At 47.1% G+C, this 15,754-nt stretch overlaps 1 protein-coding gene and 1 long non-coding RNA gene across 4 annotated transcripts in view; one reads left to right on the forward strand and one right to left on the reverse strand.

Annotated features, from left to right (window-relative positions):
• Positions 1-2,290: 2,290 nt before the first annotated feature.
• On the reverse strand, positions 2,291-6,647 carry LOC133057081 (uncharacterized). The gene is made up of 3 exons (XR_009692967.1): positions 6,288-6,647; positions 4,796-5,393; positions 2,291-3,475 (listed from the first exon to the last, which is right to left on the reverse strand). It is a non-coding gene; the product is annotated as an uncharacterized LOC133057081 (long non-coding RNA).
• A 129-nt stretch (positions 6,648-6,776) lies between these two features.
• Positions 6,777-15,754, forward strand: part of SPNS3 (SPNS lysolipid transporter 3, sphingosine-1-phosphate (putative)) — a 73,419-nt gene continuing 64,441 nt past the window's right edge. Inside the window, exons 1-2 of one of the 3 annotated variants that reach the window (XM_061143158.1) lie at positions 6,777-6,921; positions 8,496-8,600. In XM_061143158.1, the coding sequence (XP_060999141.1) occupies positions 8,558-8,600 (43 nt within the window). In that variant the 5' untranslated portion in view covers positions 6,777-6,921; positions 8,496-8,557. The remainder of the gene's footprint in view (positions 6,922-8,495; positions 8,601-15,754) is intronic. The other 2 variants (XM_061143159.1, XM_061143161.1) reach the window with 2 other exon arrangements.

The raw sequence follows: 15,754 nt of genomic DNA on the forward strand, positions 1-15,754 counted from the left end.
CTAGTGGAGGCAAAAAGCATGTGATTTGCTGATAACAGTCCTGGGGTAAAACTGACATATTGTTCCCAGCTTGTAGCCTCCAAGCTTAGTTCTCTATCCTGCTCAGATACTGTGTGAGCTATTTACATGTATATCTTTAAATACATTCCTTTGCTGCTTAAATCAGTTAGAGTATATTCTGCTATTTGTAGCTAAGTCCCCTGACAATTATGAGGATTCCATCATATTGGTAAAGGTGGTGTCTAGTACTCAGAAGGGATCAGTCAAACTTTACTTGAAGCCTCTGGCCCTTCCAGGTAGATGACATCAGGCATTTTACTGCGTTTGTGCTACCTAAGTTGGTTTTTCTGTTCTTCATGCTTAAAAGTATCTAGATTGATTTCTGTATGCACCTTCAATGCTTGATTGGACCTAGATATGCTCAACCCATGTTCACTCATTACCGCCTTTTAAAAAATTGAATACCATGGAAACACACTTTACCGTATGTAAAACAGACAACCAGTGGGAATTTGCCGTGTGATACAGGGAGCTCAAATAGTGCTCTGTGACAACCTAGAGTAGGGGGATGGGGTGGGAGACGGGAGGGAGGCTCAAGAGAGAGGGACATATGTATACTTGTGGGTGGTTCATGTTGATAAATAGCAGAAATCAACACAATACTAAACAAATATCTTCCAATAAAATTTTTTAATTACAATATAATAGACACACAACAAACTGTGCATATTCAAAATATAAAATAATTTGGGTTTCAACACATGTAAACATTACCTTAATAAAGGTAATGAACCTACCCATCATACCTACCAGTTTCTTCGTGCCCTTATTACTATTATTTTGGCTGTGTTGTAGAGTATGCAGGATCTTAGTTCCTGGACCAAGAACAGGGATCAAACTTGTGCTCCCTGCATTGGGAGCAAGGAGTTTTAACCACTGGACCGCCAGGGAAGTCCCGTGTCCTTTTGTAATCTCTCCCTCTTTCTCTCTACCTTCGCCCCAGGTAACCACTGATTCCCTTTCTGTCACTTTCTACTATTTTATATAAATGAAATCAAACAGAATATACTTTTTTTTGGTCTTCTTTCACTCAACATAATTATTTTGAAGTTCATCCATGTTGTGTGAATCAATCCTTTTCTCCTTTTAACTGCGGAGTAACATTCTATTGTATGGATATACCATATTTGTTTACCCATTCTAATGGTCAATATTTGTGTTGTTTCCAGTTTGGGGTTATTACCAGAAAAACTCCTACAGACATCTGTGTGGACATGTTTTCATTCTTGGGTAAGAATCGAAGGACACAATGGCTGGGTTGTATGATTGGTATTTAAAAAAATTTTTTTTAAAATTTATTTGCCTGCAATGTGTTGCTTGTAGGATTTTGTTCCTTGACCAGGGATTGAACTGGGGCCCCAGGCAGTAGAAGCTCAGAATCCTAACCACTAATGGTAGCAGCTTTCAGAGTCAAGTCCTACTAAGAGGATCATCTGCCTTGTTTCCAAAAGCCCCAGCCTCTTGCTTGCTCACTTCAGACCCTTGGCTTCCAGGGGCACATCCAGGAGGAATGTAAGTCAAAGCCTTTCTGGAATGTACAAGACAGCTGCTTCTTTAACCCTGTCTACCCACTACCTGCCTTGGAACCACCTGGGGGCATCTGGTAACACACAGCTTCCTGGGCCCAAGCCCCTCTTCTAACAGCTACAGGGCCCCAAGAAGGAGAGTGACTTCATCAGGGGTCCAGCGCTGATCTAGAACAGAAAACCCAGGGAGGATGGGAGAGAGAGAATAAGGGCCAGGACAATATCCACCCTCGGCTCCTCTGAAGCCCATGTATTTTTTCTTTGGCTCTCATCATTAAGATCATTAAGAAAAAGGCCAGGAAACTCCCTGCTGGTCCAGTGTTTAAGACTCCGTGCCCACAGTACAGGAGATCTGGGCTCGATCCCTGGTCAGGAAACTAGACAATGCCACAATTAAGAGTTTGCATGCTACAACGAAGATTGAAGATCCCACATGCTGACACCGCCAAATAAATAAATAATTTTTGTTTTTTTTTGTAAAGAGAGAGAGAGAAAAGGCCAGTGCTGAGCCCAACAGGAGGCTTTGGAGGGAGGTGGCTGCCTGCTAACTGAGGCTCCAAATGTGCTCTGAAGGCTCAGATTGCCAGCTCTCACCTCCCAGGGAGGCTCAACATAGCAGGCATCTCTGGTCTCCCAGCCTCAGGCACAGACATCCCCTGTTAGAGGAGGAGGCTAGACTGGGGGAAGGAGCTGGGGGTGTCAAGCTCCAGCATCTATGAGAGCTGCCTCTTTTGAATGGGCACAGGGAAGTGGGGAGGAGCATGCAGGCAATTCAGAGCCTGACCTGCCTAGATCAGGGCCGGAGGGAGGCCAGGACCTCAGTTAATAAATAGGGAGGTAGGCGCCTTCCCTCTGCCCCATAGAACTTGTTCCACCGCTGTCTCTAGCTCCTCCCCTGGGCCAGCTCCTCCCTGAGGGCCTCAGGGATAGAGGCAGGCGGGCAGAGAGGTGATGGGAGAAGCAGATAGGTGATGGGAGGGAAGAAGCTGCCAAGCCCTAGAGAACTGATTTGCAGGAGAGACAGGTGTCCCCAACGCAGGCAGATGCAGCTTTCCCATGATCACTTGCTCCAAAGCCACAGGAGTGATCCTGTTCATCAATCGATGGTAGTACCTCCTACTTTTATTGTTGTTGTTGTTTAGTTATTATGTCCAACTCTTTGTAACCCCAATGACTGCAGCACACCCAGCTTCCCTGTCCTCCACTATCTCCCAGACTTTGCTCATTCATTAATGCCATTTTATACCATCCCTTCCCCAGCCCATCAAAGGTCATCTTATGGCCACTACATCGGTACTGGTTTGGTTGGTTAGTTGTAAGATTAAGAAATAATGCAGAAACCTGGTCTCAAACTTCCACTGTTGTTGTTCAGTTGGTAAGTCGTGTCTGATTTTTTGCGACCTCATGGACCTGCAGCATGCCAGGCTCCTCTGGCCTCCACTATCTCCTGGAGTTTGCTCAAATTCATTGAGTCCACTGAGTTGGTGATGCTATCCAACCATCTCATCCTCTGTCACCCCCTTTTCCTCCTGCCCTCCGTCTTCCCCAGCATTAGGGTCTTTTCCAATGAATCGTCTCATCAAATCACATAGTCAAAGTACTGCAGCTTCAGCTTCAGCATCAGTCCTTCCAACGAATATTCAGGGTTGATTTCTTTCAGGATTGACTGGATTGATCTCCTTGAAGTCCCTGAGACTGCCATTGTATAGACGGAAAACTGAGGTCTGGAAGGAGCAGGGCTATGCAATATGCTTATCACCATCTCTCTTGGAGCACTAGGGTAGAAAAATCCCCTAGTTTTAGGGAATTCCCTGGGAGTCCAGCGGTCAGGGCTCTGCACATCCACTGCTGAGTTTTGATCCCCGGTTGTAGAACTAATATCCTGCAAGCTTCGAGGCATGGTCAAATAAATAAATATATTTTTTTACAAATTCATCTACACTTAAAATGATTTTATACACACACACACACATTATATACATATGAAATATACATTCATGATATTTTGCTGGATTTGATAATATTTCACAAAATTTAAAGGGCAAACACCAAAAGGTCTTCCTCCCATTTTTATTCTTGGTCTCCCAGCATCCCACTCCAAGACACTGTTTTTGATTGTTTCCTTCCAAAGACACTCTATACTTATGAAACATTTACATTTTTAAAAAAATAATAAGCTTTAAATGCTGTACGCACTGTTCTGCACTTGGCTTTTGCACGTGATAAATCTTAGTTAGGATCACTTAATTTTAGTACTTAGCTGCCTCATTCTTTCAAATAGAACATAATATTTAATTGTATGGCTGAAGCAGAACTTATTAACTACCCTCCTATTTAGGTTCCAAATGGAAACTATGAAAGCTATAGTTCAATGAATATCCTGGTGCATATTATATACATCTTAGGGCACCTGTATGGTGTGGTTATTGTTTAGTTGCTCAGTCATGTCCAATTCTTTTGCGACCTCATGGACTGTAGCCTGCCAGGCTCCTCTGTCTCTGGGATTTTCCAGGTGAGAATATTGGAGGGAATTGCCATTTCCTCCTCCAGGGGATCTTCCCAATTCAGGGGTTGAACCCGCACTGTCTCCTGCCTTGACAGACAGAATTCTTTACCATTGATCCACTGGGAAAATCCCAGGGCACTTGTGTACCTGCAGGGTAAACTTCTGAAAGTGGAATTGCTAGGACCAAGAGTTTGTATATACAATTTTTTGACAGGTATTACCAGTTGACCCTTTAAAGAGACTGTGCCAATTAACTTTCAGACTGTTTTCAGACACCTTGACCTCAACAGGCATGAGCTCCCTTTTGTTGGGTTTCTGGTTTTGCTCATCTGATGGGTGAAAAATGGTATCGTGTAGCTTTAATTTACATTTCTTATGTTATGAACGGGGGTTTCTCCAGTGGCTCAGATGGTAAGGAATCTGCCTGCAATACAAGAGACCAGGGTTCAATCCCTGGGTCAGGAAGATCCCTTGGAGAAGGAAATGGCAACCCACTCCAGTATTCCTGCCTAGAGAATCCCATGGACAGAGGAGCCCAACAGGCTACAGTCTGTGGGGTCACAAAGAGTCGGACACGACAGAGCAACTGAGCACATGTTATGAATGAGGTTGAGCATCTAAGAAATGCAGAGGGCAGTTTGTAAGTGGAGTGGGGTCTAGTCCTTACCCCAGGCTGAGCCACCACTGTGTCCCCCTTCCTCACCTTGGTTGATGAGAGTTGGCTGAGCCAGAAACCTCCCTGGAGCTTCTTCCCCGCCTCCCCTCTTGGGATGAGTAAGTTTCTCCTGGGTGACTGACTGGAAGAGGCATGTTTTATTCAGGCACCCTGGTTTGTCCTGCTCGTTCGTCCCTGAGGGCTGGGCCTTGGCCTCTGATGCAAAACAGAGGATTAGCAGCAGAGAAGTGGCAAGCTGAGACCTGCTTTTATGGGGAATGGAGCTGGGGTAGATGGGTAGATGGGGAGGAGGCTGCTGCAGTTCAGGTGCGCTCTGATGAGCCTGAGCTAAGCAGTGGGGCTTGGGGAGGATCCAAGGGACTGACTAGGTGAGGTGGAGGAGGGAGAGGCAGACAGGTGATGGGGGCAGAGTCAGGATGGAGGAGGAGTAGCCAGTTGATGCTTCCCAGTGGGATGGACAAAGGAGGGGAGAAAATGTTTGTCGGATGAAAGTCCTGCATAGGAATGGAGTGGTCATGTGTCCAGTTGAGCGATGGTTAATTCAGCCAGTCTGGTCACAACAGGTTAAACCAGCTCTGGGGCGTGTCTTGCTCCCGGCTTTCTGCAGTGACACAGTCCTGGTTTCCTGGAAGATAATTAACACAGAGCAAGTTTTACTCCTGATTTATCACCTCAGTCTAGCTTCTTCTGTGATATCTCTTGCTGTCCCTCTGGTGTAGGGAATGCAGGGTTGGGAAGTGGGTTGTTGGCCTAGCGGCCAGTCCCCAGCCGGAGCTGGAGGAGGAGCAGGTAAACTGGAAACGGGGTGGGGGGGCGGCGGGGGAGAAGAGGAGAGACAGGGGTCCACCAAGCCCAGCCCCTATCCAGGCTGCAGGTGTGTTTGTTGCTGGTTTGAGAGCAGAAAGTGAACCAGTCCTGGAGGCCACTACTACCCTTTTTAGGGCTGTGTTCTAGATCTTTCTACCTCAGTCCATATTTCTTTCAAAGGCTCTCACTCCATCTTCCCCGGAGTTCTCAGTCTCAGACAAAAACTCTCTGGTAGCAGCAAGAGAATCTATTATCAGTACCTTAGTCTCTCTTTTAGGGTTTGCAGGTAAATTTGGGTTTCAGATAATGAATACTTTTTTTCAGTCTATCCCCAATATTGTACAGGACATACTTCTATACTTAAAAGTCTCTTATTTGAAATACTACTTTAACTGGGCATCCTATTTTTAAAATATGCTAACTCAGGCCACCCTGCCAGCCCTCCCCCAGCGGGTGGAGACAGCCAGCATGCCTGACCTGTCACTGACCCAGGTCCTTCAGAGTGCAGCCACCAGGGGCTTTACTTTCATTCCCCTGGCACATGGTCACACGACAACACTCTGAGGAGGGGGTTCAGTCCACTCTGGGTGAGAAAGCTGAAGCTCGGAGACGGAGACGTGAAGTGACTTGTCTAAGGTCAGCGAGTAAGGCAGGCAGAGAGGAAGAGTCCCAGCCCCCACCCGCCAACTCCAAGTTCAACTTCTCTGCTCACCCGTCTCAAACCACCCTCTTCCCGAGCAGGAGAGCAAGAGTGGGCTTCCACTTCTCAAATCACAGGGAGGAAAAAAGTCCCACGCGGCCGAGGCTTCCAGGCACGGGAACCGCCAAGATTTGGTGCAAGAAAATGCAAAGCGATTTCGAAACCGAGCGTCTCTTAGTAATAACAATACCAACCCCGGTCATATGCATAGCTCTCGGCAGTTGACAGAGGGTGTCCCCAAGACTCGATTAGAATAACAGAGAAAGCAGATGGGATAGGGACCGCCTGCAGGACCCCAGGCAAGTTCCGGGACTCTTCCGGAATTTAATCCGGGAGTGGGGCGGAGGGAAAGGCGAGGAGAAGGGGGAGGACGGGAAGTGGGAGGAGGGGGCGTGCAGCCTCTCGGCAAGACTTCCTGGAACTTGGGCGTTAGAGACCTAGACCGCCCCCCCCCCCCGCCCCCCAGGCTCCGGATGCGGATCTGGGCGGTGCTCAGAGTCCGCGATGCCGCAGGGGGCGTGAGCCTGTGGGGATGATCACTTCTGGACTTTTCCTGCTGGGCTGTGTCCCGGTCTGTGGTCTGAGCCAGCGGCTGAGGTGACAGGTCAGATTTCCATGGGAGGGGACTGGGAGCCCGGCCTGAAAGGTGGGTCACGGACGGTGGGTCAGGAAAAGCTGGCTGGGAGGGTTGGAAACCCCGCGCGGGCTGGGTGGGGGTGGGTGGGGGGTTGGGTGGGCGGACAGAGGTTGGGGAAAATATGGTCAAAACGAGACTTCTGTAAATTAAACCTTATTTTCCCCCTTGACTCACAGGATCTTTACAGATCTTACTCACGTTCTCACTTGCAGTTACCAGAGGCTGCTAGATACTTGAGTTTTGAATAGTTTTTTTTTTTTTTTTCTGTTTAATGAACTCTGTGCTGCTCATGGGGGAAGGGTTTAGGGTGGGGTGGGGTTAGAGGTGAGGGGTGAGCTTTAGACTCCTAGGGGCTTAAGGAGCGCCAGGAACCTTCCTGAAGATTTCCCCAAAGGTAGAAAGGAGGAAAGGAAGGGGAGGGAAGGGAAGGAAATGGAAGGGAAGGTGTTCCCTGAAAACTGGGTTTGTCCCTTGGTGGGTGTCACAACCAAGCCAAGGATCAGAAGGAGGGATTTATTACATGCAGCAAGTAAGGAAAATAGGGGGCATCTCCTCTAAAACAGTGTCTCCCCAACAGCAAAATTGGGGACGTTTTGACCTAAGGTCAGTTCAGGTGCTCAGTCGTGTCTGACTCTTTTTGACCCCATGGACTGCAGCAGGCCAGGCTTCCCTGTCCATCACCAACTTCTGGAACTTGCTCAAACTCTTGTCGGTGATGCTATTAACCTAAAGGTACGTGCATATTCATGAGGGGGCTTGAGCAAAGGAGCATGCAGCATAGAATTGGGGCCAAGGGTGACAGAGTCCACGCTGAAGGTGATTGAACTCAGGAGGGTCAACATCATCATTCTATCTTCCACCTGGATGGGGGCCTTGGTTCCTGCAGAACTCAAAAATATATTATTATGTATATCCCCTTGTTAGGAAAAACGCCGCGGGAGGAAAAAAGCCGCCTCTAAGGACCGGTGGTAAAGGCCTTTTATTAAGCGTCGCTCTCGGGCAGAACTCCCGGGGGCTGGTGAGTGAGGAGACAAAGGGAGTCTGCAAGGTATGAGGGGTGGGGAGGGGTTTTATAGTCCGGGCAGGCATCCAGGCCAGGTCTTTTCATATAAGGAAGAAAGCGCGGGCTACAGCGGTGGTCAGTGTCCGAGGGCTTTATGTTGGTACCTGATTGGACCAGGCTGCAGGGGGCCAGCCCCTGGAAGTTTAGCCAGCCTCCGGAATTTGCCTTGCAGCACTTTCCCGGGGGCATGCCCCGACCTTTCACCCCTGAGGAACCAGGACCCTGCCCCAAGGATGTATTACGGGGCATAAGCAAGTGCAGCCTGCCTTGTTTCTGGCTTCCCTGGTGGCTCAGATGGTAAAGAATCCACCTGCAATGCAGGAGACCCAGGTTCAGTCCCTGGGTTGGGAAGATCCTCTGGAGAAGGAATGGCTACCCACTCCAGTGTTCTTGCCTGGAGAATCCCATGGACACTGGAGGCTGGCGGGCTACAGTCTACGGAGTCACAAAGAGTTGGACACGTCTTAGCAACTAAACAACAACAGTGTCAGGAAAGTCATTCCTGGTTCTCTTTCTCCAGGGATCCCCTAACCTATCTGCTTACAGAGGGAGAAAGAAAAGAAACAGAGAAAGGAAGAAAAAATGAGACAGAGAGAAGAAGGAAGGATGGAAGGAAGGAAGACAGGTGATTGTGGATATAGACAATCTTCCCCTCAATTTCTGTTTTGATAACTTTACTTTTTTTCTTAATTTTCTCCTCTAAGCAGCTTTGTTCAAAGTGTACTCATGTTAAGCTGTTGAGAGGGCAGGAAAAGGTACACTGATTTGACGCCCCCCACCCCAAGTTAAAAGGGGCTTCCCAGGTGGCTCAGTGGGTAAAGAATCTGCCTGTAATGCAAGAGACACAGGAGATGCGAGTTCAACCCCCCGGGTAGGGAAGATCCCCTGGAGAAGGGCATGGCAACCTATTCCAGTGTTCTTGCCTGGAGAATCCTATGGACAGAGGAGCCTAGTGGACTACAGTCCATGGGATCGCAAAGAGTTGGACACAACTGAATCGAATGAACACTCAAGCACTTCACTCCCAAGTTAAAAATTTATTTCAAATCTGTTGCAAAGGGAGATACTTTGAAAAAAAAAAAATCTAGTGGAAAGATTCCCTCTGGGTAAAACATCCAATATGACAAAAACTGTTAGAGAATCATTGTCGCAAGATGACTTTAAAAGTCTGGGTAAGTGATCTTAGCCTGTTTCCCAGATGGAAGATAGTTATGTGCACAGATCTAACTTCCAGAGAAGGGCTTCATCTCAATAACATCTACTCAAATATTTTTTCCAGGAATGCTATTGACCAAGGGGTCCAGGCACTGTGAGGTCATCCTCAGGTCCAGGCAGGTCCCAGTCCTCAGGTCTCATCTGTAAAAGGTGCCCTGGAGGACATGGGACAACTGGCAGGCCAGCCAGTGCTATGTGCTGGGGCGTGGCCGGTGGGACAGCCACACGGGAAAGCCTGCGGGCAATTTCCGCAGATCTCTACATAGTAGCCTACTCTGTACCTGGGTAACTGGGCTCCTCAGCACATCGCCAAGTCCAAGAGAATGGGGTACCTAGGTCCATCAAATGATGCATCATGTGGGACTTCCCTGGAGGTCCCATGGTTAAGACTCCAAGTTTCCACTGCAGGGAGCACAGGTTTGATCCCTGGTTGGGAAACTAAGATCCTGCATGCCCAACGGCATGGCCAAAAAAGAAATAAAAATAAAAATTGATGCAAAAAAAAAAAAAAAAAAGCATAATGAACAACAACAAAAAAGATGCAGGCAGCACTTGGCCCCATCAAAGTGAGAATTATCTCTATTTATATACCAATAGCATATACCAATGGTCTAAGAAGCATTGAATTTGGTGACTTCTGAGGGACTTCAGATGTGCGTGACTGCTGTTTTATTCTATTGTTATTTTCTTTTTTGGCCACGTTACTTGGCTTGTGGGATCTTGTGCCCCAATCAGGGATGGAACCGTCACCACCTACATTGGGATCTTGGAGTCTTAACCTCTGGGCCACAAGGGAAGTCCCTGAATGACTGCCATGTTAACATCAGTTGTAGATGATACATGGAACTCTGGCAAGATAAGCCCCAAGGGAGAAGATTCAAGGCCTAGGCACGCGTGGAGGTATTGTGCACACGCAGGCATACCTGCGTGTGCACAGGCATGGGCAGGCACACATGGGGTTGTGCATGCCCTGTGGATACACAGGCACACTCACACATGCTGCAAATAATCCTCCAGGTATCCCTGACCAGGCCAGTGATGGTTGTAGTGAGCTGGGCAGGGAAATGGGGGGAGGGGGGTGGAGGGGAGGGAGGAGAGGGGAGGGGAGTCCTGGGGGCCGTGTGGGTGGAGAGGCTGGGCTGCATTTGGGGACCTCAGGTGGTGCAGCAGTCCCAGTTGCCTTTCTGGGAACTCAGTCTCTCCCTGGCCAGCTAGAATCAAGCCTCTCCCTGGGGCTCTGCCCACGAGCAAAGTGTGCAAAGTGTGGAGCCAAGAAAATGCCATTCATTTTGAGTGATGGAGTCAGCTGGTAGTTGGCTGGCACTGGTCCCTTGGGTTGATTTAGACACGTGTCCATCCCCTGCCCCCACAAGCCTCTGCTGCGGTGCCAGGGATGCCTGCAGGCAGATGAGTGAAGGCGCTTCCACTGATCTGGAGCACTGCTTCCTGAATCACTGGCCCTGTCCCTTGTACTCCACCCCCTCCTTACCTGCATCCCCCCACCCCCACTTCTTCCTGCTCACTGTCCTCCTTGACCATGATTCCCACTCAACTGAGGATTCGGCTGTATGCCATGAACTGTCTTCTCCTAGAAGCCCCAGAAGCTGGTTTCCATGTTTGTCTTGGGCCGTGTCCCTGTGTCCATGGGGACAGGGGTTCAGAATTGCTGAGGCAGACAGAAACCACGTGCAGTTGATAGCTTAGGACACAACTGTGGTCATAATCAGCACACAGGTACTTTTTAAAAGGATCACATTTAAAAAGGCACCACTTACTGGTTCCTGTTCTGGTTCAACTTCGGGAATAGCCCCCAATTACACAGGCACGTTCACCCACATACAGACACACGTGAGTGTGCATAGGCGCATGTGGGCATGTGTAGAATTGTGCAGGCACTAACGGTACACATAAACACTCACAGGTGCATCTGTTGTCTCCAGCAGCTCACTAGGCAAGCGCTCTTTCAGCTCTGTCTCTGTACTGCTCCCTGAAGGGCAGAGACTGCCAAGCCCAGCTGAAGAAAGAAAAGGGGGGCCCATAAAGGGTCTGCACCCCATTGAGAAGGCACAGCCTTCAGTAGCAGTTCTCATCCACCTTTGGGCAGACTTTTCCAGAAGGGAGTAGTTAGGGTGATGGCCTGGAGTTGGCTCTTCTGGGCTCACAAGAGCTGTGTATTTAGTGATGTTGCAATTTTAGCGAGTTTTTAGCTGAGATTGGAGTATTTACACCATGGCAACTGGCAGATGCTCCAAGTCCCCCTCCCCACTCAATGGGTTGCTAAACATTTCCTCAGAACACGACTGGAACAGGAACAGAATGACCTTATTTCCCGCATTCCCATGTAAGCTCTTAGCATGACCTCCTGTGCCCGTCACTGGCAGAAGTGCTGAGGGGTAAGGGCGGGGAGTGGGAGGGGGGTGAATGTGGAGAACAGATATTTCTACACCTCTGGGTGGGCTGGGTCAAGTGGAACAGGGGCCCCACCCTCCAGCCCATGATGCACCTCTGTACCCAAAAGCTGTGATTATACCCTTTGTCTGGAAACCCTTTCCTTCTCTATCACAATCTGACCTTCAAGGTGCAGCTGGATCCTGCTCGCTCCAGGATGGTTCCTGGATGCCCTGCAAGTCGTAGGGATGGTGTCCGGAGTCCAGCCAGGACCCCGGCTCTGCTGCTTACTAGCTGTGCGGCTTTGGGGTACTTAACCATGCAGAGCCTTGATCCCTTTCTCTATAAAACAGGAGTAATGGAGGGGGGAAATAAATTAGGAGTTTGGGGTTAACATGTGCACTCTACTATATATAAAATAGATAAACAACAAAGACCTACTGTATGGCATGGGGAACTATACTCAATATCTTGTAATAACCTATAATGGAAAGTGTTAGTTGCTCAGTTGTGTCTGACTCTTTGTGACCCCATGGACTGTGCCCAGCAGGCTCTTCTGTCCATGGAATTCTCCAGGCAAGAATACTGGAGTGGGTAACCATTCCCTTCTGCAGGGAATCTTCCCTACCCAGGGATTGAACCCGGGTCTCCTGCATTGCAGGTGGATTCTTTACCGTCTGAACTACCATGGAAAAAAATCTGAAAAAGGGTATATATATACACACACACACACACACACACATACATACATACATATATAGGCTTCCCAGGTGGTGCTAGTGGTAAAGAACCATCCTGCCAGTGCTGGAGATATAAGAGATACGGGTTCGATCCCTGAGTGGGGAAGATCCCCAGGAGGAGGGCACGGCAGCCCACTCAAGTATTCTTGCCTAGAGAATCCCATGGACAGAGGAGCCTGGTGGGCTACAGTCCATAGGGTCGCAAAGAATCGAACACAACTGAAGCAACTTAGCTTGCACGCCCTCATATATATATATATATTTATGTATAACTGAAAAAGTGTTGCCGTATACTTAAAAAAACAAGTTAACTGTACTTCAATTAAAAAAAAAACTTTCAAAACAACCCAAAAAACTTCTGTTACTTCCCTGGCAGTCCAGTGGTTAGGACTCGAGCTTTCACTGCTGAGGACGCAGGTTCAGTCCCCAGTTGGGGAACTAAGACCCTGCCAGCCACATGGCTTGGCCATTAAGAAAAGAAAAACCTTCCAAAAAATACGAGTAATGATGTTTATGCCAACACAGTGTGAGCTTTGAGCAAGGCCACCTGTGGGACACACATGGCGCGGGCTGGCACGGAACTAACGTTTGATAAATGGCTGTTCCTTTTCCCTCCTCCCATCCAGTCCATGGCAGATTGCAGACACCTCTGATTAGCCTGAGTCACGATAATTGTAAATGCACCAACTTGGCCAGATTGGCTGTCAGATTGGATTATAAAAAGAGCCCAGATTCATGCTGTTTACAAAGAGAAACATCTAAAGCAAGGATATGGAAGGTTGAAAGTAAATAGAAAATATTAACCAAAAGAAAGCTGGTGTATCTCTGCAGATATCAAACAAACTATTATTTAGGACAAAAAATATTTATGAAGGGGGAGAATGGATACATGTATATGTAGGGCTGAGTCCCTTCGCTGTTCACCAGAAACTGTCACAACATTGTTAATCGGCTATACCCCAATAAAAAATAAAAAGTTAAGATAAATACTTATGGGGAAAAATAAGAATGTCTACATCATAATTCTAGGAATAACCTACTAAGATGAAATAAGTCACCTTAAGACGTATAGAACAAATATCAAGAATGTGACAACCCATGGGAGAAAGGGAAAAAAAGTTTTGCAAGTCATGTAGCTGATAAGGGAGTTGTATCTAGAAATTATAAGGGACTCTTACAACATAACAATAAAAAGACGCAGAGGGAATTCACTGAAGGTGTAGCGGTTAGGACTCTGCACTTTTACTGCTTTGTGTGGGAGTTCGATCCCTGGTTGGGGAACACCCCACAAGCCACATGGCTGAAAATAAAACAGAAAACAAAAGAACAATAAAAAGACAACCCAATTTAAAAATGGGCAAAGGATTTGAGTGGACAGTTTCTCTGAAGAAGATATGCAAATGACCAGTAACCACAATAAAAGACGTTCAACACCATTAGTCATGAAGGAAGTACCAATCAAACCCCTAGTAAATAAGATACAGATTCACACCCACTAGAGTGGCTAGAATCAAAAAGGCAGATAACAAATGTTTACAAGGATGTGGGGAAATCAGAATCCTCGAATGTTGCTGGTGGAAATGTAGAGTGTTGCAGCCACCGTGGGAAACATTCTGACAGTTCCTCAAACTTAGATATGGAACTGCCATTTGATCCAGCAGTTCTGCTTCTAGGTATATAACCAATATATTGAAAACATAGGTTCACACAAAAACTTGTACATGAATGCTCATAGCAGCATTACTCACAACCAAAAGGTGGAAACAACCCAAATGTCAGCCCAACTGATGAATGGATAAACAAGTTGTAGGGGATCTCTATGATGGGATATTATTCAGGTATTAAAAGGAATGAAGTACCGATCCAGGTGAGGACATGGATGACTCTTGAGAAAATTATGCTTAGTGAACAAAGCCAGATACAAAAGGCCACATGTATGATTCCATTCGTATGAAATGTTCAGAACAGGCAAATCCATACAGACAGAGAGTAGACTGGTGGTTACCAGGGCTGGGGTAAGGGGTAGAAGAGGGAAGTTGGGGGGAATGCAGAGTGACTACTCATGGGTACAGGGTTTCTTTTCATGCTGGTAAAATGTTATTTATTTATTTATTTTTGGCTGCCCCATGCAAGATCTCGGTTTCCTGACCAGGGATTGAACCTGGGCCTTGGCAGCGAAGCCCCAGAATCTAACCACTAGGCCACAAGGGAACTCTCTGAAGAAATGTTTTTGATATTTATTTATATTTGGCTGCACTGGGTCCAGTAAAGATACCACTGGGCATGTGGTATCTTTAGTTGTGGCATGTGGAATCTTGTTCCTGACCAGGGATCAAACCTGGGCCCCCCTGCATTGGGAGTGCCAAGTCTTAGCCACTGGATCATCACAGAAGTCCCTGAGGAAATGTTTTAAATTTGTTTCCTCCCACCCCACTTCTGCAGCAGTGGAAGTGTTTGACCTAGAACCTGGACAATGAGTCTATACCCAATGGACAGATTGGAAGACTGAGTCCCCGGCCCCATGGCATTTGCCTGGCTGGCCTCTAGTAGGTGTGTGTTGACTCCCAAGTGTTCTTGGAGACCCTCTTAATGGTGAGCTCATGGTTTAGCCCTCTGGTGCGGCCTTGTAACGACTGTGCCATGGAATCGCTTCTTAGCAAAGCTGTCTTTAGCGACACCTGGTGGTCACTGACCATCATAGCTCTGATTTGCCTTAAGGGCTATTGGTCCTTAGAGACAAAGAGCTTATTCAGTCACATAAATTTTTTGGTGGAGAAAGCTCAGAGAATAGCACTGTCCTGCCTTCAATCACACAGCATTTCATTTCCTTTCTTTATTAAAATGTGAATGAGCACGGTCTGAGTGTCAGGTGCTGGTGATGACAGCAGCTGTTTAAGGTAGGGGGGAAGAAAGAAGAAACAATCGGTGATAGGAACCGTGCAGTGCATTAAACTGAAGCTGGGACAGAAAGTGACTGGATGACTTTTTTTAAAGTTGAATTATAGAGATTTACACTGTTGTGTTACAGCAAAGTGTTTCAGTTATATACACATATATATACACATACTTTTTAAAAATGTTCTTTTCCATTATGGTTGATCATAGGATGTTAAATATAGTTCTCTGTGCTATAAAGTAGGACCTTGTTGTTTATCCATTTTATATATAAAAGCTTCCATCTGCTAACCTCAACCTCCCTCTGCATCCTTCCCACAACCTGTCACCCTGCAGTCTATTCTCTATGTCCATGATTCTGTTTCATAAATAGGTTCATTTGTGTCTTATTTTATTTTTTTGGTGTGTTGCAAAGCACTTGGGATCTAGTTCCCTGACCAGGGATAGAGCCTGCATACTCTGCTTTGGAAGCATGGAGTCTCAACCATTAGACTGGACCACAAGGAAATCCATTGTCATATTTTATACATATAAGTGATAT

The sequence above is a fragment of the Dama dama genome, chromosome 5, assembly GCF_033118175.1.
Source record: "Dama dama isolate Ldn47 chromosome 5, ASM3311817v1, whole genome shotgun sequence".
Lineage (NCBI taxonomy): Eukaryota > Metazoa > Chordata > Mammalia > Artiodactyla > Cervidae > Dama > Dama dama.